Source organism: Lepidochelys kempii, chromosome 1 (assembly GCF_965140265.1).
Source record: "Lepidochelys kempii isolate rLepKem1 chromosome 1, rLepKem1.hap2, whole genome shotgun sequence".
Lineage (NCBI taxonomy): Eukaryota > Metazoa > Chordata > Testudines > Cheloniidae > Lepidochelys > Lepidochelys kempii.
Genome location: NC_133256.1, coordinates 251681368 through 251705731, shown reverse-complemented (window position 1 = coordinate 251705731; position 24364 = coordinate 251681368). Strand labels below are relative to the sequence as shown.

The window sequence follows — 24364 nt, the reverse complement described above, 5'->3', positions numbered from 1 at the left end:
ATGATAGATCTTTGGTTGAAACATTAGGGCAGAGCTATTTATTCTTTTAAAGATAAACAGTATCTCAAGCCACTAGCTGCAATCAGTTGAAGTCCCTATTTTTCCCCTTCCCAATATGTTACTATACTAACCAGTCCAAAAGTGTCCCAGTCACTCAGCACATGTACTTGTCACTGAAACTCCTGAACTAGCTCCTCTTCCTGTGAAAAAGAATCTGGCTTTGTTAGAGTTTCTGAATGTCCACTTTCAAATCAAATCTTAACCCTCTCCAGACCATTGGTTGACTTGTCACATCTGCTCTGGTAGTTACTTGTTTCTTTGTTGGCTAGCTGTTTTTGGGTATGTCTACAGTGGCAGAGTTGCAGCGCTGGCCGTTACAGTGCCACTCAGAGAGTGCTGAAGGGAAACCGCTGTTGTGTGTTCACATTGTCAGCTTCCTGCACAATAGCATATACACACTTGCGGCACTTGCAGCGGTATTCGGAGCGTTGCACTCTGGGGAGCTATCCCACAGAGTATCTCTTCCTCTTCTGCCACTAAGAGTTGTGGGCAGGTGGAGGGGAGGTCCTGTCCCAATGCCCCATGATGCATTGTTTCGCATCTTAGCAATGCCTGTGCTTCCATCCGCATTTGGTGCCGTCTTTCAACGGTTTGTGTACTGCGCACTCTGCCTCTTTGGTCTGCAGGAATGGATCCTGAACAGTAGACCAGTATGCTGCTCGCTCTGACTAACACATTATGAGTGGCAGTGGAGTTATTCCTTAAACTACAAAGGCAAGAGGAGTGCGACATTGATTTTGCTATGTATAGTAGCTATGTCACGAGATTGCCTGTGGCATTAACAGAGGTGCTGACCACAATGGAACGCTGCTTTTGGGCTCGGAAAACAAGCACGAGTGGTGGGATCACATCGTCATGCACGTCTGGGGTGACAAACAGTGGCTGCAGAACTTTTGGATGAGGAAAGCCACATTCGTGGGACTGTGTGATGAGCTTGCCCCAGCCCTGCGGCAAAAGGACATGAGTGAGAGCTGCCCTGTCCCTCGAGAAGTGCGTGGCAATTGAACTGTGGAAGCTGGCTACTCCAGACTTCTACCGATCGGTCACTAACCGATCGGTAGAGCGGAGTGGGAAAGTTGATTGTTGGACTCGTTGATGGAAGTGTGCAGGGCCGTTAATCGCATCCTGCTCCAAAAGACCATGACTCTAGGCAACGTGCATGACATTGTGGATGGCTTTGCACAAATGGGCTTCCCTAACTGAGGAGGGGTGATAGATGGCATGCATATTCCAATTCTGGCCCCAGACCACCTAGCCACCGAGTACATTAATCGGAAGGGATATTCCTCTATGGTTCTCCAGGCGCTTGTGGATCACCGTGCGCGTTTCACAGATCTTAACGCAGGCTGGTCCAGAAAGGTGCATGATGCACACATCTTTCGGAACACTGACCTGTTCAGGAAGCTGCAAGCAGGGACTTTCTTCCCGGACCAGAAGATCACCGTAGAGGAAGTCAAAATGCCTGTTGTGATCCTGGGAGACCCTGCATACCCCTTAATGACGTGGCTTATGTAGCCATACACGGGGCACCTTGACAGCAGCAAGGAGTGGTTCAACAACAGGCTGAGCAAATACAGAATGACTGTTGGGTGTGCTTTTGGCCATTTAAAGGCCTGTAGGCACTGCCTATATGGGAAACTGGACCTGGCCAATGACAATATTCCTATGCTTATAGCCGCGTGCTGTATGCTACATAATATTTGTGAAGGGAAAGGTGAAAGCTTCTCTCTGGGCTGGACCACTGACGCTCAGCTCCTGGAGGCTGAATTTGAACAGTTAGAGACTAGGGGTATTAGAGGGGTGTAGCATGCTGCCATAAGGAACAGGGATGCCTTGAGCCAGCAATTTGAAGCTGAAAGCCACTAATATTTGTTGCTATGTTCGGGAGTGCAGTGCTTGTAATGCTAGGAAGTGATTGTGATTGGTGCAGACGATGCACTATGAAGGTTTAAGATAGTAGTGTGTTGCTTTGAAGGGCTCTGTTTGCTTTCAATTAATAGAATAAAGATTGCTTTCAAACCAACACAATTCTTTTATTAAAAAATAACAACCGGAGGAGAGAGACAAACAAAAAAAACCACATCAGCACTGAGGGGGATGGGGGAAGGGAAGGTCCCAGGAGGATGGGGGGTCCCGGGACGCTTAAAGATTTGTGTATGTCCAGAGATCATATCCAACCTTCTCCTTTTGAAGTACAATGCAGTGGGCACTGTACTTGGGAAGGGCTAATCTGCAGAGGGATGGGTGTTGAGTGCAGTGGGTACTGGGAGTCCGCAGTGCTGGAATGTGACAGGGGAGGAGTGGAATGCCGCGGGTACAGACTGGAGCCAGGAGGTTGATAAGAGTGTGTTGGCAGAGTCTGGGGGGCGCATGGGAAAGAGTTTTGCGACAGAGGCTGCAAGGGAGGGTGGACTTGGAGATGCTCGGTTTGCAGTGCTTGTATCGCCTGGAGCGTGTCTGCTTGGCGCTCCATAATGTTTAAGATCCGCTTCGTGGCTTCATTCTGGCGTGCTGTGTTCTCCTTTCAGTCCCTCTTCTCACTGTCCCATGACTCCTTCAGTTCCTGTTTTTCGGCCACGGAGTGCATCATAACCTCACGCAGAAAGTCCTCCTTAGTTCTTCATGGCCACTTTCTAATTCTGCGCAGCTGTTCAGCCAGCGATAACAAAGAGGGAGGCTGGGCTTCCAAGGTCAACTCTGTGAAGCCAAAAGGCAACATTTTACAGAAGCAGTATTGTCTGAAACACACAGAACACTGATCCAGTGATTTAAAACACAGCCACTATTCACATACCTGTCACTAACTGCCTGTCCCCAGGCAAGCACATATGAGCCACAAGATCCCCAAAATGGTGAGTAGCTGCAGGGGCAGGGGAAATCAGTGTTCCCGGACCCTACATGGCTCTTGGAGAGAACCAGCAGTGTAGGGGTGGCCTGGTAATCATTCCTGTCCCCATATTTTCCACAGGCTTTGTTCATTATGGAAGATATCTCGCTGCTGAGGGTGAGCAGGGAATCAAAGGAGGGTCTTCTCCAAGATTGCGGCTTCCACCCTGGCCCTTATGCAGCTCACCTGTGTGCAGCAATGGATCCTCCCCCCCCCCCCCCTCCCAGTGTCTGCAGAGTGGTGCGGTAAAGTTACCCTTAATGGAGCAAGAAACAAAGCAACTCTGCCAAAGAACCTACAGCAGTGGATTGCCCAGTATCTCCATGAGATTTCCTGGAGATCTCTGAGGCAGATTCCCGTGAAGTGAGGGAGTCAATCAACAGCCTGTTTCGCCGCTCAGACTAGGCATGTGGTGGTAAGCACATCATACAGACACAAGCCTGCTTTCTGCAACCCTCCTGCCCCCAACAACTTACTTCAGTGATTCCCAAAATCAAATCCACTTACCAGGAGCCTCCTCTCCAGTTTGCGCTTCGCCAAGATCCAATAGCTGTGACTGGCTAGCCTCCTCTGGGGTAGAAAAGCACTCCTGGCTGCATGCATCTCTGACCTCCCAGTTGTCCTCTGCCTCTGGGTCTCCCTCCACATCCTTGTCCCAGATTTCCTCCTCCTGGCTCGGTCCACTCTCAAGTGGCACGCAAGCCACCCAAGTATCCTCAGTGGCCTTCGCAGTGGAGGTGGGGTCGCCACCGAGTATCGCATCCAGCTCTTTGTAGAACCAGCAGCTCGTGGGCGGAGCACCAGAGCAGCGGTTTGCCTCCCGCGCCTTATGGTAGGTGTTCCGCAGCTCCTTCACTTTGACCCTGCACTGCAGTGTGTCCTAGTCATGGCACCTTTCTGTCATGCATCGTGAAATCTGTCTGTAGGTATCATAATTCCTGCAGCTGGAGCACAGCTGGGACTGGACAGCCTCCTCTCCCTAAATGCTGATGAGGTCCAGCAGCTCGGCATTGCTCCAAGCGGGGGATTGCCTGGTGCGTGGAACACGCGTGGCAACCTGGAAAGATGCGCTGAGACCACTGCACGCATCACTGAGCAAACAGGAAGGAGACTTTCAAAATTCCCAAGGAATTTACGGGGTGGGGACGACGGTTGATCACCTGAGGGCAGGGCAGTAGAATTCAAACTGATGACCAGAGAGGCAAGAACAGGCATTCTGGGACACCTCCCGGTTGCAGCACTTGACCAGGGTGTCTACACTGGCACCGTGGCCCTGTACCCCCGGCGCAGAAAGCTGTATGCCTCTCATCAGGATGGCTTTTTTACAGCACTGCAACTGTGCAGTTTCTGCGCACTGAGTGGCTCGTCAGTGTGTACACCTCGGAAGTTACAATGCAGAAAGCTGGTTTACTGTACAGAAACTTGCCAGTGTAGACAAGGTCTTTGTGTAGAGGTCTGCTTCTGTTTTTGAATGGTTTGTGGTTTTAGTCATCATTAAAGTGCCTAGAGTCAAGGCTATATATTTATACATGCAAATCAAATATCTTGATAAAATAAAGCTAAAAATAGCATAAACTGGAAAAATTAATCTATTGAAATAACAAAGGACTCTTGCTATTCCCCAAATTGCAACAAAATATTGGGCTTTTAAATTATAAACGACCTAACTTGTGGGCATCATCAAACTGGTCTTAACTTTTTACTGCTTTTTCCTCTGGGAATCACCACTGCTCAACAGTAGTGATTGTTGCTAGCTGCTCCACAGAATGGTGCTACTCTTCCCTTGTTGTCTGTGTTTTGTCTGTCTTCCGAGGATAGAAAATTATTTTCTGAACCTAAACTCGTCGATTTTATAATAGCCCTGTACATGGCAGCAAGGACTGCTTAACCATAACACTGACTTTCTAATTCAATCTTAAAAGATGAAAAGTGGAGAACTACCATGAGATTAGACCCACCACATAAATGAGGTCTACAATGAGTCCTACTGACTACTAACCTCAAGTGGCAGTGTTTTAACACTGTCAGGTTGTTGGCCAGAGTTGCATTTTGTCTGGCTTCCCAGTGACCTTTTTTTTCCCCTCAGTCATCTAGGAGTTGAGATTGGTAGGCTATGAACATGTGAATCACACATCTATCTCTCCCAACTCACTTTGGTTGTGGACTGGTCATGTTTTTGCCTATTTTTCTACTTTTATGGCAGAACTAGGGTTTTTATGTTTGTATAGCTCTTGAAACTATTACTGTGGATTCTAGGACAGGGTCGGCAACCTTTGGCAAATGGCTCATCAGGTTGATGCACTGGCAGGTCGTGAGACATTTTGTTTATGTTGACCATCCGCAGACATGGCCCCCTCACGGCTCCCAGTGACCGCGGTTTGCTGTTCCTGGCCAATGGGAGCTACAGGAAGCAGCGGCCAGCACCTCCCTGTGGCCCACGCTGCTTCCCGCAGCTCCCATTGTCAGGGAATGGTGAATCACAGCCACTGGGAGCTCTGGGGAGCCGTGGCTGCGGCCAGTCAACGTAAACAAAATGTCTTGCATCCTGCCAGCGGATTACCCTGATGGGCCGAATGCTGAAGGTTGCCGGCCCGTGTTCTAGGACCTGGGCTGCCTGTTTGAGTGAGAGGAATAGAGTCAACTCATACTGAAGAAGGCTCAGTGTCATGATGTTCACCAGACTGCAGATTCCTTTTTACAGGAGCATGCTAATAGCTTAGCGTTAGATTCTTGCTGAGATGTACACAACCATGGCTTTTGAAGTTCTTCTGATTGTCATGTATGGCCAAGAATATAGCAGAACTCTGAAAAAGAAGAATCTTGGCCAATTTTAACTGTTCTTTCTCTGCTTCTGCAGCCATCCAAATCATTTGCTTACTGACATTGAGGAGTAAGCTGTGTACATAAATGCTTGAAAGGATGCTCTAGAATACTCAAATGGCATTTCGTCATTTCCATCTTTCCTTCCTTAGGGCCGCTTCAGAGATACTGCCCTTTTCATGGAACATATAATCTATCTGGCTACTTCTGAGATGACTGCATCTACCCTTGGGTTCTTTGTCATTGTCTTTGTGTTCTCCTTTCATAGGGGATATAGAGGGTTTTAATTTGCTGGTGAGGAATTCCTGTCTGGTACATCCCTCACACTGTTACTCTGTCTAATATGAGAATATACAATAAAGCCCTTGAAAGGATTGCTAGAGTTTAATTTCTCAAGAATAGTAATGTCTCACTTCTTATAGTTTCAGGCTTTCAGATGTTTTTTTTGGTAGAGCTTTTCTTGAAAAGATTAAGTTCTCTTCTTTCATGGGACTGAGAATCAGGAATGTCTTGGCGTTCTTCATTTCCTATGATTTATTTGTCCACTACTAGCCTCCTGCCTTTTAGGAAATCTTCTCAACATCAGAGCAAGAAGAAGTAGGAGTGGTAACGTGGCCCATTGTAAAGAACCTCATACTCATCAAGGTAGTAATAAAGCAGGGTGAATTCACTTCTCCATCTTCCTCTGAATATACTGTACTTCCCTACAAGGCTGACTGCAGAAATTTACTGAAGTGAGATTTAAATTCCTGGCCTCCATTAGCATAGGGAGAATTGCCTCAGGAGGAAGAGACTGTGAGGGGAGAAAGAACTAGTGGTGATTGCATACCTTTCTGTGAAAGGGTGTGGTCCCACTTTTGATTGATCATCCTGCTCTGTGATAGGAGGGACTAAACGTATGTTGTCTTTGCCACGGTGCTAGAGCAAGTGCCACCATGTTTTCGTCACACAATGGTGTTGTGAAGCATGATGAGAATGACAATACAATGCAGAACAAATATAGAGTTGGGTGAAGTCTTTTTGCTTGGAATGCTTCATGGAAACATAATAATAAGGGTGAATTTTTTTGCGTGTTTTTGTTTTCTGAGAATTAATAAACTGAAAAATCTACATGCTTTCAAGATTTCATGAGTTTTTCAGAGATGGACCCATCAAGACAATATATTTCAATATAAATCCTCTTATATTGGATTTTATGTAATAAAAAAGTTACATCTTCAGTTAATAAGAGGAAATATACCCGTGTGTCTAGACTGATATACAAGGACTTTAAGAGATAATTATCAGGTATTAAAATATCTCGTCAGATGCTTATGCTTGTTGAAGCATTTAATCAGCTTTGGGGTAGCCTTCAGGACCCTGCCACCTTAAATGCTTAGAACCCCTAAGCCTCCTAAGTCTTTGTCTACACTAGACAAATGAGTGGTGTTATAAAACACATTAACTAATATTTTAATTATTCATATGATCAGTTAAAGGTAGTTAAATAGTGCTGAAGCTCTGTATTCTGCTGTAGAAGATGTACTACTTCACTTCTACTGACTACTAACAGGTTAGATTAGCTGCCTTGATCAAGTGTAATTTATTTCACATGAGTAGTAGCACTGCCTATTGGAACACTAGAGGGCTCTGTAGGATCATAATTGGGAATAAAGTCTGTACTCTTTGACTACAAAAGTTTTAGTATGCAAAGGGTTTGAAATTCTAACACCTAATTTATTAAAGTGAAAAGTGTATCTGTGTTGTTGAAGCTCTGATAAAATCATTTTTAAGGATTTGGAAACTCAGTTTATAATCTTCAGAAAATGAGGATTTTCCTCACAGAACTTTGTGTTAATGCCAAAAAAATACATGTACATGTCCTGGTGCTGTTATGAACTTCAAAAACACTGGCTTTTCTTTTATTAAAGATAGAAAATTCAGTAATGTCTCTTAACCTTCCCAAATCTCTATTAAGAAGACAAATTATATTGGTCCCTATTATCCTATGAAGATTTTTAACTTTACTGAGAAGTATAGTATCTCCAATTCATATTTGTCTTCCAATAACGGTTGCATTTTTTTGAGTGGCATTAGATTTATTATTCAAGTCACTGTAGATGAACTGCACACTGGATAAATGTGAAGTGTATGTTTCTTGTAACGGAAGGCTGATTGAGATCACAGTTTTCATGGGGTCGATGAATGAATGCATAGAATAAATGAGGGTTCATATGAAACTTCTTTGGGGTCCTTGTACACCTTTCTTTAGCTAAGACTCATTTCACCATGTAATCTAAGTACTAGACAACTATTTTCTCTATTTACTGTGTGTTTCCTTTTTCTTCTTTCTCTCTGGTGGTGGTACTTTTTTTTTTCTCTCTCTCAACCCCCCCCCCCCCCCTCGTGGATTGGCCATGCAGGGAAGATGGCACTGCTATAAAAGGGCCTCATAGAAGAAGTGGATCTTGAATTTAGTCCTGAACAAGGTCAGACTCTGTCTGAATTTTTCTAGTAAACTGTTTCATAGCTAGAGTCTCGCAAAGCTCAGAATATTCTGCTCTCTATTTCCAAAAGTCTGAATCTAGACCTGAGTGGCTGCATTGTCATTGTTAGAGCATCACAGACGTTCATTCATAATCCATCATGACAGTCTCTGAGATACTTTGTTCTAGCCTATGAAATGCCTTGTGTCTTTGGACTTCTTATTAAATAGATAGGTAGCCAGTGGAATTTAGAGTATTGGTAGTGGGCAGCCACTTGCTTTAATTTTTGGATGGTCTTTGCCTTTAAGCCCACGTAGGTGAGTTGTAGTAGTCTAGCCTAGAGCTTGAAAATTGACTAATATGAAGCTGAGACCACCTTATCATTTGCCCTTCCCATATTGCTAAGGTAGTCATGGCCTCCTGATGTTTGGTTGTGACCCCGTCCCTAAAGAGAGACTAATGACCTAATGCAGCTGTGAAGCAGAAATAAAAAGTTTTAGGCTGACTGTATGCTATACTAGACTTAATTTTCTTAGGAACTGATTGTATGGTCTTCTCCTTGGAAGTTCCTTCCTTTGATGGTATCCTAGTATTTAGTTTATCTACACAGTTCTGTTTATGCCTGGCTATTTATATGGAGTAGGCAAATGACGTTTCATATTTTTCCCCACTCTTCAAGGAATTGAAGTGTGTGTGAATACTAAAAGGTGGGGAGTAAGGGTAGGATTTAAAAAGCACTGGCCTAATTCTATTTCCTTTGAAGACTCACTCTTGACTTCAATGGGAGCAAAGTTAGGCCAGTTTTGAGCACCCTTCTGAAGTTTCATAATGCTTTTTGATTAATTGGATATAAACTTTATATGACAGCCTGTGTCGATTTGTATAGCTGTATATCTGTTCCATACAGTTATTGTTAACTTCAAAGTTTACTCAGTTCAGCCTGTGAGAGCATTGATCGCCAGCTGTGGGTTAGTTTGGCTTCTTGAAATTTGTGAGGCAGCCCCTGCAGCTGGCTATTTACACAGCATTTTTGAAATATTACTGTCTTGTTGTGTTGCAGAGGGAATCTATATTTGTTTGAACTGTAGTTCATGAATCATTTTGTACAATAGCTTTGACTCTAACTCTAGAGTTTTTCTTTGTGTTGTCATTCAAAACTTGTTAGGGATAAATGTTTTGCCCAAATTTTGTACATGTGGGCAAAATACAGCTGATTGTTTAATACTAAAAAGTGCTTTATTTTTCATAAAATTAAGCATATGCAAAATAGTATTGGGGCATTACAATGTAATTTACATTTATTTGCCATTAAGTGACTTATACCGTTATTCATGTTGTTGGTGCATTAGGAAATATAGCATCAATGGGACAACTTATGTGGGGAAGGACTGCAGGACTGAGTCCTAAACTCATTTATGGATGAAAACTGTACTCTTTCTGTGCAGACAGACTACAGTTTGTATAAGCAAATTCTGCTTTATAAATATATTACCTTACTGTGGAGTCCCTGTTCTCTGCTGTTTTTCTATGAATTATGATGCAATTTTGATGAAATTCCTGCTGTTGTATTTTTAAGCATTACACTGTGCAAGCTGGTTATATGTAATTTTAAAAATGAGCTACTCAAAGTAAAAACAAAAGGCATTTTGGTATTCTGCTCAGAACTGTCCTAAATATTTAAAACCTAGCATGAGTGATTCATATTCATAATAATAAGCACTATGATTTAATCAGTTAAGGCTTGCTTTTTCTGTAGAGCTTACTTTGCAAGCTATTGTTGGGGGAGGAGGAAGACTGTGTTCTTATTTGTTTGTTTAAGTTGAATTAATAAATGAAAACTTGATTTCTACTTCTCTAAAAAAAATTAGAGATATGTATCACAAAGTTTGTTCTGTTTTCCAGGTCTTCTTTATCTTCTCTAACATAGATACACAGCGCAGTGTTTACACTTAACAAAAAAAACCCCAAACTCCTCCCAAAACAAAACACTACACTGCACATATGATTTGTCCCCTGGGCAAAGGATGAAAGAAGGAATGTATGTGATATTATTCATGTCACATAATGCTCTACTGGAAGACACTTGGATACTATGGTGATAAGGACAGTATAAAAATGGATAATATGTAGAACAGAATTCCATGTTAAAGTTTAAATTCATTGGGGGGAAATTTGTAGGAACCCCAAAAAGGCTAAATCAAAGTTTTGTTTTTTATTTTAGAGACATATTACTATATATCTCCTTTAGTTGGTGCCTTTTTCTTGGCTCTGACTCCTATGTGGATTGTAATAGCTGCCAAACATCCAGCTACAAGAACTGTTCTCTATTCAGGATGGGAGCCTGTTATAACTGCTATGCTTATAAGCAGGTAAGTAATTTTTTTTAATTGTTTCCTGGTGCTCCCCTATCTGAATCTACCTGTTATTCCTTGTCTTATTAAAAACCACAAAACTTCATTAATGCAGAGTTAAGATTGTCCAGTGATGCCTTGTGCCCTTCCAGAATGTGGAGAGTAGCTAAACTTAAACCTCTGAAAACCAGGATATACTGTACAGAGTTGAGGTACACCTCTCCCCTGCAATGTATACAACCTTAGCTCTGATCTCCTAGAGCTGGCAGTAGCCACTGAGAATGTTCAGTAAGGGTGGTATAAAGATTAAAAAATACTAAAGAAAATGGTGGATTTTTCCATCTCTCTAAGTCTTTAATTCAAGACTGGATGCCTTTCTGGAAAGTTTGCTTTAGTCAAATACAAATTATTAGGCTCAAAACTTGAAATTCTATGGACTAGATAATCTAATGGTCCCTTCTGGCCTTAAAATCTATGAAGTCACAATTAGCAGAGAAGAGGAAGGACTAAGGGAATTGTGCCCATTGTTTATGTTGTGTTCCACAGATTTGGATTCCAGCAGTTATTTGCATGCATGCCCTTGCATTCACTTTGTTAGGTGTCGCTGTGTTGAATGGTAAAAGGATTAGTTGGAGCGGCTTGCAGATCTGTGACTGTGCTGTGAACAGAGGTACATGTTGTACCTTGAGAGAGGAAGTGTGCCTCATTTCAGCACTAAATTTTATGGGTTTTGTCAGTAGCAGTCTTCTTGCCATGGGGATTGTCAGCAGTTTGGTGGCATACATCAGTGGTTCTCAACCTGTTTTCATTTGCAGACCCCTAAAAAATTTTGAGTAGAGGTGTGGACTCCTTTGGAAATCTTAAACATAGTCTGAGGACCCCCCAAGGGTCTGCGGACTACAGACTGAGAACCAGTGGTATGCATGACAGTGGTCTCCAAGGCTTAGTGAAGGGCAGGGATGGCGAGTTATACCTCCATGTGGTGCCTTAGCATCAGCAATATTCAGAGCCCAGGGGCCCAGCTCCACCAATATTTGGGGCCAAGTGTCCCGCCCGGCCCCACCTGCTGCCCTCGCGTGCCTCCCCGGGCCCTGGAGCAGAGCTCCTTGCCTCTGCCTCTTCCATGCAGCTCCATGCTGCCTCCCTGCAGCAACTGCTGCTGCAGGGTCCTAGTGCCCCCCATTTTAACTGCCAGGGCAGACTGAGCCTGCCCTTCCACCTCAGACCCTTCCTTTTCCGGTGGGACGCTCCACCAGCACAGGGGGTCCCCCACCTGCAGTCACCGCTCCTGCCCCATACTGGGCAAGGAGGCAGCCCCATCCCCCACCCCCAGTGAGGCTACAGTTAGGGGCAACAGCAGGGGAGGAGGTGCACGCAGCATCCCCTGGCACCCACCACGGGGGAGGCGAGGGAGATTCCTGGACCTGAGAGGGGCCCTAGGAGCACATGCAGTGACAGTGGTGGGGGTGAGTGTGCTGCTGGGGGGGGGGAGGGGAAGGGGGGCTCCTCCCCCAGAGCTCGCTGCTGCCAGCAGGGAAAGGGCTGGGGGGAGTCCTCCTCTCTGGCCCCTGTCCCGGAGCAGCCTGCCTGCACCCCAAACTCATCCCCAGCCCTGCTCCAGCCCAGAGCCCACACCCCTAGCCAGAGCTTTCACCCCCCCACCGCACCCTAACCCTCTGCCCCAGCCCTGAGCCCCTTCCACCACCACACACCCCTCATCTCCAGCCCCAGCCAGAGCCCTCATCCCCCCAACCCTCTGCCCCAGCCCTGAGCCTCTCTAACTCCCCAAGCCCCCCAGCCCCAGAGAGAGCCCTCACCCCCACACTTCTACTCTCACCCCGAGCCCCTCCCATACCCCAAACCCCTCATTCTCAGCCCCAGACAGAGCCCTCACCCCTATATCCCTACTCTTGCCCTGAGCCCCTCCCATACCCCAAACCCCTCATCTGCAGCCACACCCCACAGCCCTCACCCCTGCACCCCCTCCCATCCCCAAATTCCCTCCCAGAGCCTGCACCCCAATCCCCTGCCCCAGCCTAGGGCCTGCACCCCAGACCTCCTCCCCCACCCAAACTCCCTCCCAGAGCCTTGGGCAGATGGGGGGCGGAGTTTGGGCAGGGGCGGGTTCTGGGCACCACTAAAATGTCTACAAACCTGCCACCCCTGGTGAAGGGTAAATAAAGACAATGTCTCAGAAGGATTCACCTGGACAAGGGTGAAGGGGTGGTAACATTCAGCAAGACTGGGGTTGTTTGTGTGTTTTAGGCTCCCAGGTATGTCTGTACTGTGGTTGAAGGTGTGATTGCATGTTGGGTAGGCCTAGCCAAGGTGAACTGCTAGCAAGGGTATAGGGCTGTTTAGCTGGTGGGTAAAATTGAAGTGCCAGGTCTTCACTAAAAGAAAAGGAGTACTTGTGGCACCTTAGAGACTAACCAATTTATTTGAGCATATGCTTTCATGAGCTACAGCTCACTTTATCGGATGCATACTGTGGAAACTGCAGAAGACATTATATACACAGAGACCATGAAACTGTGCTTTTACCTTGGGATAGTTCTACATGTTAGTTACCTCAAGTTAAAAAAACCCTCATCTTTATTAGCAGTGAAGATAAAGCCTGAGCTGCACAGAACAAAAATAAATGGTGGGAGAGAGGAGGAGCAGCAGCAAACGGGGGAAGGAGACTCCTTTTCAAGCCTGAGCTGTGGGGTCATGGTTGTAGAAATGGCAAGGGAGAAGGAGCTCAGTTGCCTCTGGTGAAATGGGCACAAACTCCCTCCTCAGGTCCTCCTACTTGTTGCTCTGGCCCTTTTGAACTGCAGCAATTATGGGCTGGATGTTTATGAAGAGGGAACTGAGGGCTGGAGGAAAGACTGTTCTGTGGGCCAAATGCTTGATAGCTCTGCAGGAACTTAAAATTTGCCAGGGATATAGTGCTCAGGTCAGAGGAGAGGATCTATTTTTGTCTACATCTTGTTTGTAGCTAGAGATCTGTGTATTGTATGCTTACAGTTGTGGAGGTGCAGCTTGTTTTGGGAGCATGTGGACTGTGACTGGAACATTCAGAAAATAAAGGGACAAGTCCTCACTGACTGGGCAGGGACTGTCTTATGCTATGTTTGTATGGTGCTGATCTCCATCGCTGCCTCTAGGCAGTCCTACAATACAAATAATAAACGATGCTGGTAATTCTAACGTGTGTGTTTAAAATAGTAATTCTCCATGACTTATAAATCTGCTAAATCTGAAAGGATTTTCACAAGGCCAGTGAAAGGTACCTTTTTGACATCAGGACCTCCCTTTTCCAAATATCAGGTTCCTATTTCAAACGTCTCAGGTGCAAAAGCTGTTTTTAAAAGGAACATTGATTAAACTGTGTGTTTTTCACTAATAATGTCCTCAAGAGCAGTGAAACTGTATGCTCAAACTTTCCTTGAAAAAGTGGGGGCTGGCGGGATGGACAGTGAGAGAGCAACATTTTCAGGTCACTTTTTGAATAAGTGTTACTAAGAATTTTGAATACTTAAAGATTGATTGATAGAATTTGAAAAATAAATATTGGTGCACCTGTTTGCTTTCTTCTAAATGTTGTACTTTATATTTTTCAGCATTGGTGGCCTTATTCTGGACACAACTGTTTCTGATCCTAATTTGGTTGGGATTGTTGTTTATACTCCAGTAATCAATGGTAAGGCTGTAATATGATTATTTTATAATAAATATCAACAAATCTCTATACATGTTTTATAAAAGATTATAACACTAAAGTTCAGCTGCAGTGGGTGGGTATCTACTACATTAATTTCAAGTTGTAACTTTGGTGTCAGAAACAGGGTAATTTAAAATAATAGCAGTGACTCTTGGTTTTCTGTACCAGAAACATCGAAGTGCATGTGAGAGAGAGAGAGGAAAAACAGGAGGCTATTAGTACATATTTAAAGTTAGTATAAGAAAGGGGGAAAGTTGAAAGAAATCATATACAAATACTGTTTTGAAATTATTATATCTGTTAAATATAGGATTCAAAGATGTAATTCTTCAAGGGTTTTCTCTTGGATATATGGGGCAAATTTTCAAAAAGAGTCACTTAAACTCCATCTCCAAAATATGCAGGTACAAGTATTAAGTGATAATAATGCAGGCAAAATATAGAAATCCTAGAGCAAGTTGGGTGTTGGTTCATATGCTTGCCTATATGTGCAACTGCATGTACAAATCAAACACTTTGCAGCCATGCAGATATATATTTGTGAACATTAATTAGGTCCATTAATTAAATGTGGATATTTCCTAGATTCCTGTTTCTGTGTTAATTCTTTAAGCATAGATGTGGAATGTTGGATTAATTTCTCAGCATATTAAACTATTTTTTAAAAATAAAATGTCTTGTAAGTCGAGCCCTGCGCAGATACAAAATTTGTATCCGCATCCAATCTGATCCGCAAACATGGTCTGCGGATGCAGATATCCACAGATTTGTACTCTACGTAGGTTCTACTTGTAAGAAATATATTTATTTTCTAGTTCTGATTTATTCTTCATTGGTCTACTTTGCAATATGCAGAAAGATCTCATGTAGAAATTAGACACAGGACTTTCTTATTTGCAGTAGGTTTTCTGCTTACTGTGTAGCAAGTGTGGAAGGTATAAAGAAACTTTCTGTAAATATAACTATTGTGTTAAATCTGTGCTCATTTCCATTCATAAAAATATACAAAAGGCTGCCTAAAAGTCTTAGGGCTGGTCTACGCTACAAAATTAGGTCAGCTTAACTACGTTGGTCAGGGATGTGAAAAATTTCACGCCCTGTGCAATGTAGTTAAGCCAACCTAAGCCTGGTATAGACATCTCTAGGTTGATGGAAGAATTATTCTCAGAGAGGTGGATTTACTACAGCGATGGATAATGTTTCCTCTAATTTTTTCCATCTATGTGTGGAATGAATTTTTGTATGTGCACCAATATTGAGGTAATGTGTGGATGTGTGCCACCAGTAGAAATTAAAAACCTAGATATAATGTATATTTTTTAAAAGTTATCATAGGGATAATTACTCCAGCCAGGGCAGGTTAGGCATTTTAGAACTCACTACTCAATGAATTAAGTTTAAGCATAAGAGAGAAATAAAATTATGAAATGCATAGACCAGACAAAAAAATAAAATAACAGCACTTTGAAAGAATAAAATTACAGCGCATATATGTGCATTGCAGGAAGTACCAAGAAGTAAGAACAAAAACGATAATACAAGTTTGTGTTGGGAGGTGAGTGTGAAAGAGACTCTGTGTGTGTGTGAGAGAGAGAGAGAGAGTGTGTATGTTTGTGTGAGAGAGAGATAGTGTGTGTGAGACAGAATGTGTGTGTGTGTGTGTGTGAGAGAGAGAGAGAGAGAGAGAGTGTGTGTGCTGTCACTTTAAGCAGAGCGACACTCACCAGTCTGAAAGCTTGTTCAGACACAGCAGCAGCTGCCACCAGCTCCGTCTCACTCCCTGGCGCTGTTCCCCCACTCAGCCCCACCACTCTGTGAGATATGGTACATGGGGAGAGGAGGGGGACACCCTGACATCAGCACCCCTCCCTTCCTTCCCCACTCTGCACAGAAAGCGGGAGGCTCCCAGGACCAACTGGCTAGGAGCTGCAAGACAGAGGGCAGGAGCAGCGCAGCAGCGGGGGAAAGGGCACCTGAACACAAGTCGCCATTGCTGAGGATGTGTATGACTGTAATAATCAAGTGTACGGCACTCGATGGACTGTTGTATGGCCGCACAGGCGTGCAGCTTAGAGGAAACACTGTCAATGGACGAACTTTTCTGTTGTTTTAGTAAGTGTTTATGCTACAGCACTGCAGTGCTGTACCATTTCTAGTGTAGACATACCCCTAGATGCCCTTGAATTAATAAACAAGTGAAAGTCAGCATCTATTCTAACCCAAAAAACACCCCAAAAAACTCTATCTTCAACACAACTACCCACCTGAATTTCAGTTCCCCTTACTCCTCAAAGTCCCAAATTAGTATGCCTTGCAGCATTCTGTGAGGGTCAGCAGACCTTAGCTATTTTTGACCAAAGATTGGGAGGAATTGGTTCCATAAACTGTTAGGGAAGCTAAACACTCAGTTACCACTACCAGGTAGTATGATCCTCCCATGTGTGGAACTGGCAGCCCTTTGTTTCTTGTTTTTAACCATTGATGGTGGAGATGTTCTTTGATGCATTGGTTATAAATGTTAGTTCTGAATTCACCTTTCCTCAAACCACTTAAGCTAGGGTTTTCAGAAGAGACTGATTGATACCGTCAAGGGAGCTGACTTTCAGAGGATCATTGCTCAGCATTTTTCTGAAAACCAGTTCTTTCTAAAGGTTTTTCAAGTTGGGCTTCCAAAATCACATCACTTCTGAAAATCTTGGCCTTAATTGCTTTTCCTGTGGTGTGTAGCTGGCAAACTTCTTGATTCTGGAGCTTTATGCAACAAGATCCTGGAATTAATAAGCACCAGAGATGACAGATTTGTATAAGGCACCCACTGCTTACCGTAGTGGCTTGAAACTATAGTAGCTGAAGGCTTTGAGGCAACTGGACTATCAGCTAGAATTCTGATCAGTATAACAAAACATTTAAGATTCTCCTTGCAGACAGCCTTGTGTCAAGTGAAAGTCTTATGTCAAAGAACTAACATCCAGCTTCATCAAGCTTTCACAGTCTTTGCAAAAGTACTGATGGAATACTTCCAACTATCTGTGTAGGTCAGTGGTTGATTTTGGAATGGTGAGGTGGAGAACAGGCCATATTTTTGTCTTAGATACATCCTTGCACTGAAGTGGAACACTGCATCAAGACCGCCACAGATGAGTCCCTCCACTAATGTGTGTCTATACTGGGCAGAAATGCTAAAGAGCTGCTGACAGTGGTTGCCAGGACAACCTCTGTCAATGCATCAAAAGAACACTAAGAAGAAAGGCCAGTAGGTCCCCATGGCAACCTCTCGTGTATCGTGAGGAAGATTTGGCAAAGGTTTTTATGGCAGTTTCCCTCCTTTGGCAAATCAGTGTTCATTAAGGAGAAACATTGGCCTGACAAGAAACCAATGATTGTTTAAATTAGTACTGAAAGGCATTAGGTAGCAATTTTCTCATTCAGCCAATCTCTGAGACTTGAGCATACAGTGTTCCAGATGTGCGATGTGAACTGAAGTTTCCTGCAGCTGAGTTTCCAAGCTGAACAAAGTGTAATTGGGGAGTAACACAAGCTTTCATGGTGTCAAAGTGGCAACCTATATCTGAGATGCAGTGGCAGGGAATCAGTCCAAAATAGTAAAATAAAAAGTGGATTTCCAAATTTCTCCGATTCGGAATTCAGCATCCAAAAATGTGTCCTCAGTGGTACTGTGGACACATACTAGGTGGGTTGATACATCACCATTGTTTGTATCAAGGGTGGCATCCCATTAAATGTCTTTTAAAGACTATGGGCTATCTAAGTAAAACTATGCTTCTATTTAAAATGGTACCTTCACACAAGTTGACTGTGTGAAACCTTCATTTCTTCATTTGCTTTTCCCCTTTTTAACATCCATGGAGTGGTGATTGGACTTCATAGAGCTTTTTAATTGCTAAGAATGAGTCTGTTATAACATCTCCCTTCAGAAAAAGATTATGTATAATTCTTGTTCTCCTGAAGATATTGGGTTCATTGATTTTCTCATCCACTTCCCCAAAGAGTTGGGGGAATATGTTTCTTAAAACTTTCTACCGCGTCCTCAAAAATAAATAAATAAATAAATAATTACTACTACTACTGTTCACCAGTAGAGGTACCAAGGGCTGCTGGTTTCCCCTCCTCCCCCTTAACCAAGCAGTGGAGAACATAATATTTGCTGAGAGGGTATATGCTTGGCTACCCTCAAATTCTATAGCTAAGGGAATTTCTGCTATCCACATATGGGACACAGAAAGCTAAGAGCAGTGGTTCTCAAAGTTTTGTACTGGTGACCCTTTTCACAGAGCAAGCCTCTGAGTGCGACCTCCCTTATACATTAAAAACACTTCAAAATATTTAACACTATTATAAATACTGGAGGTGAAGGGTATTTGGGATGGAGGCTGACAGCTCGTGACCCCCCCCCCCATGTAATAACCTCACGACCCCCTGAGGGGTCTCAACCCCCAGTTTGAGAACCCCTGGCTAAGAATGTGGCTATATTATAATATGCTTTCTAAAAGAGGAAATTTCAGGTAAGTAATTTGCTTTTATTCAGTGTAGGCTCTCCTGTGCTTCATAGTTGCTCTGGTGCCTCTTGATTATTGCTGTTGTCAGTGTAAAGTATAAAATTGGAATTTAGAAAATCCTTTTACATAAACATATCTGCACATACCTTATTAATTATCAAAGATCCTACGTGTGAACTACCGAATAGGTAGCTTTTGAAATATCACTGTTGTTGACCAATCAAAAAACAAAACAAAACAAAAAAACACAAACTTCCCCTACCAGGGACTTTTCTTCTCTTGTCTTTTTCTGAAGATGGCAGGGCCCCGCATCGGAAAGTCTGACACTGCTTCAAAGTCTATCTTACGGCAGGCCCAAATAAGTAAAACCTAAAACTGCTAGCTTATCCTGCTCCCTCGGTATGGTACAAGAGAGAGACTGTGTGGGTATACCCAGCACCACCTGAATCAGCCCTACTGAGGGGATTTCCAGCCTTCCATACGCTTAGAATTCTTATCTTGGGCCCTAAACAAGGACAGCAGCTGGGAGTTTCTCCCTCAAAATCCCAAAATGCTTCCAGGACCCCTTCCTCTTGCTCAGTCCCTGTCCCACAAGACTTTTCCCACAAAATCCCTCTGAATGTAGTAATGCTGACCCTGAAAGTTTTCCTTACCAGCTTTCAAGGGCTGGTATGTCTGGTACCTCATTATAAGTATTTGCCAAAAATAATATAATTATAATAATATAAGGAAGATAATAATCTGAACAATTTGCTTCAGACTGTGCTGCAGATATGAAATAAAGTGAAGCTAATGGAAATAGATACTTTATGTTTAGGTTTTGGTATAATTCTCAAACAAAACATAATCTAGTATTTTAGAAATAGATGAGGTGTAGAAGTGATTTTATATATAACAGCAGTGTATACGTAGATATTTTGTCCATTTTCTGTGTTATGCAAATGTTTCTACAAAATCTGGAAATTCCTGCAAATCACAAATGCTTTGCAGGATTAGATAATAAAACTTTACTATCCAGATGGCATAAAACCATCCTCTTTAATAATAAAACAGAGCTATACTTCGTATATGCCACTAACTTGTTCTGCTCATTAGCTGTTTTTTTTTATTATAAGATGGTCAGATACCTGGGGAGAAAATTTAAGTAGGGATCAAAGTGACTGCGAAAAGGTTTGCAGAAATCAATATGAGAACTGTAATACAAAACTGTAATTGTATTTCTTTTGTCAAAGAGATGAAAACTAAGATCACATATATGGCATAAATATATATTTTCTTTCATATTAGTATGGTAAGTTGAACAACAGACCCTCTGTTTTTCCACAAATATTTTGTAAATGGCCATTGCCTGTTATAAGCACTTGTTTTCAGGTGGGATGGTGGTGATGTGTATGTGTGGGGGATATATGAGGAAAATCCCCTGCAATCATTCCCCATTTTAAAAATGCAAAATATTCCCCATTAGAAGAGTAAAGTGTCTTAATAAATACATATATTGCTCTAAAATAGAGTAACTGTGCATGGAGCTCTCAGACAACACGAAAATGCTTTGGCTATTAGGTAGCCTCAGACTATTCAACAATGAAATCTGATGCTGCTATAAATCAGAAAGAAAATATATTCATAAGTTTGTATGGTAGTGGAGAGACTTGGTTGGGCAGCGAGTGGACTGTTTTGCATCCTCAATTGGAAGAAAGTGAATTGGCCTCAGAATGGCACCTATTCTTTATGCGTAAGTGCATAGTTCAATCTTTATTTTGGCATATATAGAGGTTGAGGATCCTGTTTATGGATATTTAATTCTGACATATTTTGGGTGATAGTTCTTACTTTTTCTTAGTTGTTACCTTGTACAAGTAAAATGGTGTGTGCTCTGTGCTGTTTTTGAGTTTTCTAAAAGTCTCTTTCTTTTAAATTTTTTACAAGATTATTTCAGGATTTATTAGCTTCCACATCATAATTTGTTAATTATATCCAAAATATTCTCACAATTTTAGTAAAATGAACCAATTTTTAAAATACATTATTTTCCTGGCTACATGCGTTAGCCAAAACAAATATTGTTCCTATAAAAAAGTAATAACTTGCTCATACAATGTTGGCTCAAAATTGTTTCTGGAAAGACAGCTGTATAGGAGAACCTAATAGTTTATCTAATTCTGCCTATTTCCCCCCAAACATGAAACTTTTAATACAAATGCATACAACATGCATCTCTGAAGACAAGAAATTTGTAAGAAAGGACAATGCATGTAGGTACTAAGATAATAAGGGAGCTAATCTAAGCACTTCAGTTCTCTAAAATGTAAGTTTATGAGATCAGTGGTCAGATCTCCATGGCAGCATTTCAATTTGAAGTTTTGGAGAAATAATTTGGTTGTATTTTGTTAGTGGTGTCCCTTGTTATAGAGTCGTTGGAGCTGCATTGACTATTGTAATTGAGAATATTTTTCTCCTTTTTTGTGTCCTTGATGGTTATTTTTATCATAAAAACTGCATGAGAAATCAGACTATTTGGCTGAATGCCAGATGGACTAATCAGCACAATTCATTGTTTGGAACTGTGGATTGTGCTGATTTAAAATCACTGCTCAGAGATCAGAATCTCCTCAGATCCTGTACATATTACCTTTATAATATTTTATACCCAAAATCACATTTCATTGGAGAATTTGTGTTGAATTGGTTCTCTCCTTATTGTGTTGACTTCATTTAATCTTTGGCCTGTTGCACAAACTATATAGTAGGTATGACTATAATACCTCTCATACCCTGTGATTGGTTAACTCTTAGCTCAGAAATGTTCATAGATAGTATTGAAAATCTAAAATATTGTTCATCTAAGTATCATAAATATTAGGTTTCAGAGTAACAGCCGTGTTAGTCTGTATTCACAAAAAGAAAAGGAGTACTTGTGGCACCTTAGAGACTAACCAATTTATTAGAGCATAAGCTTTCGTGAGCTACAGCTCACTTCCTCAGATGCATATCGTGGAAACTGCAGCAGGCTTTATATATACACAGAGAATATGAAACAATACCTCCTCCCACCCCACTGTCCTGATGGTAATAGCTTATCTAAAGTGATCATCAGGTGGGCCATTTCCAGCACAAATCCAGGTTTTCTCACCCTCCACCCCCCCACACAAATTCACTCTCCTGCTGGTGATAGCCCATCCAAAGTGACAACTCTTTACACAATGTGCATGACAATCAAGTTGGGCTATTTCCTGCACAAATCCAGGTTTTCTCACATCCCCCCCACCCCCATACACACACAAACTCACTCTCCTGCTGGTAATAGCTCATCCAAACTGACCACTCTTCAAGTTTAAATCCAAGTTAAACCAGAACATCTTGGGGGGGGGAGGGTAGGAAAAAACAAGAGGAAACAGGCTACCTTGCATAATGACTTAGCCACTCCCAGTCTCTATTTAAGCCTAAATTAATAGTATCCAATTTGCAAATGAATTCCAATTCAGCAGTTTCTCGCTGGAGTCTGGATTTGAAGTTTTTTTGTTTTAAGATAGCGACCTTCATGTCTGTGATTGCGTGACCAGAGAGATTGAAGTGTTCTCCGACTGGTTTATGAATGTTATAATTCTTGACATCTGATTTGTGTCCATTTATTCTTTTACGTAGAGACTGTCCAGTTTGACCAATGTATATGGCAGAGGGGCATTGCTGGCACATGATGGCATATATCACATTGGTGGATGTGCAGGTGAACGAGCCTCTGATAGTGTGGCTGATGTTATTAGGCCCTGTGATGGTGTCCCCTGAATAGATATGTGGGCACAATTGGCAACGGGCTTTGTTGCAAGGATAAGTTCCTGGGTTAGTGGTTCTGTTGTGTGGTATGTGGTTGTTGGTGAGTATTTGCTTCAGGTTGCGGGGCTGTCTGTAGGCAAGGACTGGCCTGTCTCCCAAGATTTGTGAGAGTGTTGGGTCATCCTTTAGGATAGGTTGTAGATCCTTAATAATGCGTTGGAGGGGTTTTAGTTGGGGGCTGAAGGTGACGGCTAGCGGCGTTCTGTTATTTTCTTTGTTAGGCCTGTCCTGTAGTAGGTAACTTCTGGGAACTCTTCTGGCTCTATCAATCTGTTTCTTTACTTCTGCAGGTGGGTATTGTAGTTGTAAGAAAGCTTGACAGAGATCTTGTAGGTGTTTGTCTCTGTCTGAGGGGTTGGAGCAAATGCGGTTGTATCGCAGAGCTTGGCTGTAGACGATGGATCGTGTGGTGTGGTCAGGGTGAAAGCTGGAGGCATGCAGGTAGGAATAGCGGTCAGTAGGTTTCCGGTATAGGGTGGTGTTTATGTGACCATTGTTTATTAGCACTGTAGTGTCCAGGAAGTGGATCTCTTGTGTGGACTGGACCAGGCTGAGGTTGGTGGTGGGATGGAAATTGTTGAAATCATGGTGGAATTCCTCAAGGGCTTCTTTTCCATGGGTCCAGATGATGAAGATGTCATCAATATAGCGCAAGTAGAGTAGGGGCTTTAGGGGACGAGAGCTGAGGAAGCGTTGTTCTAAATCAGCCATAAAAATGTTGGCATACTGTGGGGCCATGCGGGTACCCATAGCAGTGCCGCTGATCTGAAGGTATACATTGTCCCCAAATGTGAAGAAGTAGTTATGGGTAAGGACAAAGTCACAAAGTTCAGGTTAGCCGTGACAGTATCGGGGATAGTGTTCTTGACGGCTTGTAGTCCATCTTTGTGTGGAATGTTGGCTTCAATAGAGACTGGGAGTGGCTAAGTCATTATGCAAGGTAGCCTGTTTCCTCTTGTTTTTTCCTATCCCCCCCCCCCCCCCCCCAGATGTTCTGGTTTAACTTGGATTTAAACTTGAAGAGTGGTCAGTTTGGATGAGCTATTACCAGCAGGAGAGTGAGTTTGTGTGTGTATGGGGGTGGGGGGGATGTGAGAAAACCTGGATTTGTGCAGGAAATAGCCCAACTTGATTGTCATGCACATTGTGTAAAGAGTTGTCACTTTGGATGGGCTATCACCAGCAGGAGAGTGAATTTGTGTGGGGGGGTGGAGGGTGAGAAAACCTGGATTTGTGCTGGAAATGGCCCACCTGATGATCACTTTAGATAAGCTATTACCAGCAGGACAGTGGGGTGGGAGGAGGTATTGTTTCACATTCTCTGTGTATATATAAAGCCTGCTGCAGTTTCCACGATATGCATCTGAGGAAGTGAGCTGTAGCTCACGAAAGCTTATGCTCTAATAAATTGGTTAGTCTCTAAGGTGCCACAAGTACTCCTTTTCTTTTTATAAATATTAGGTTGCTTCTAGAAGGAGAAAAGTTGGGGTGAATTGTACATTACTTATATTCAGTATGCCTACTGCTACTAACTGATATTATAGGCAGAGCTGATAGGTACACCAGTAGTTAAGGTTGACTAATGCTTCCTATTATAAGGCTCTGTTTTCAGTTGCCTGTAACTTTGCCCAATTTTAGCCATTAGGCTGAAATTTTCCTTGCCAGGTGTCTGCTTTAGGCTTATCTGTTTTGGAAAGTTTCAGCTAAAATGGTTTGCCCATTTC

General features: G+C 42.8%; 1 protein-coding gene across 5 annotated transcripts in view; it reads left to right on the top strand.

Moving 5' to 3' along the window:
• SLC41A2 (solute carrier family 41 member 2) overlaps positions 1-24364 on the top strand; it is a 96454-nt gene that overhangs the window by 48151 nt on the left and 23939 nt on the right. For all 5 annotated transcript variants that reach the window (XM_073323997.1, XM_073323973.1, XM_073323974.1 and 2 more), the window contains 2 exons: positions 10454-10601; positions 14192-14271. In XM_073323997.1, coding sequence (XP_073180098.1) covers positions 10454-10601; positions 14192-14271 — 228 coding nt within the window. The remainder of the gene's footprint in view (positions 1-10453; positions 10602-14191; positions 14272-24364) is intronic.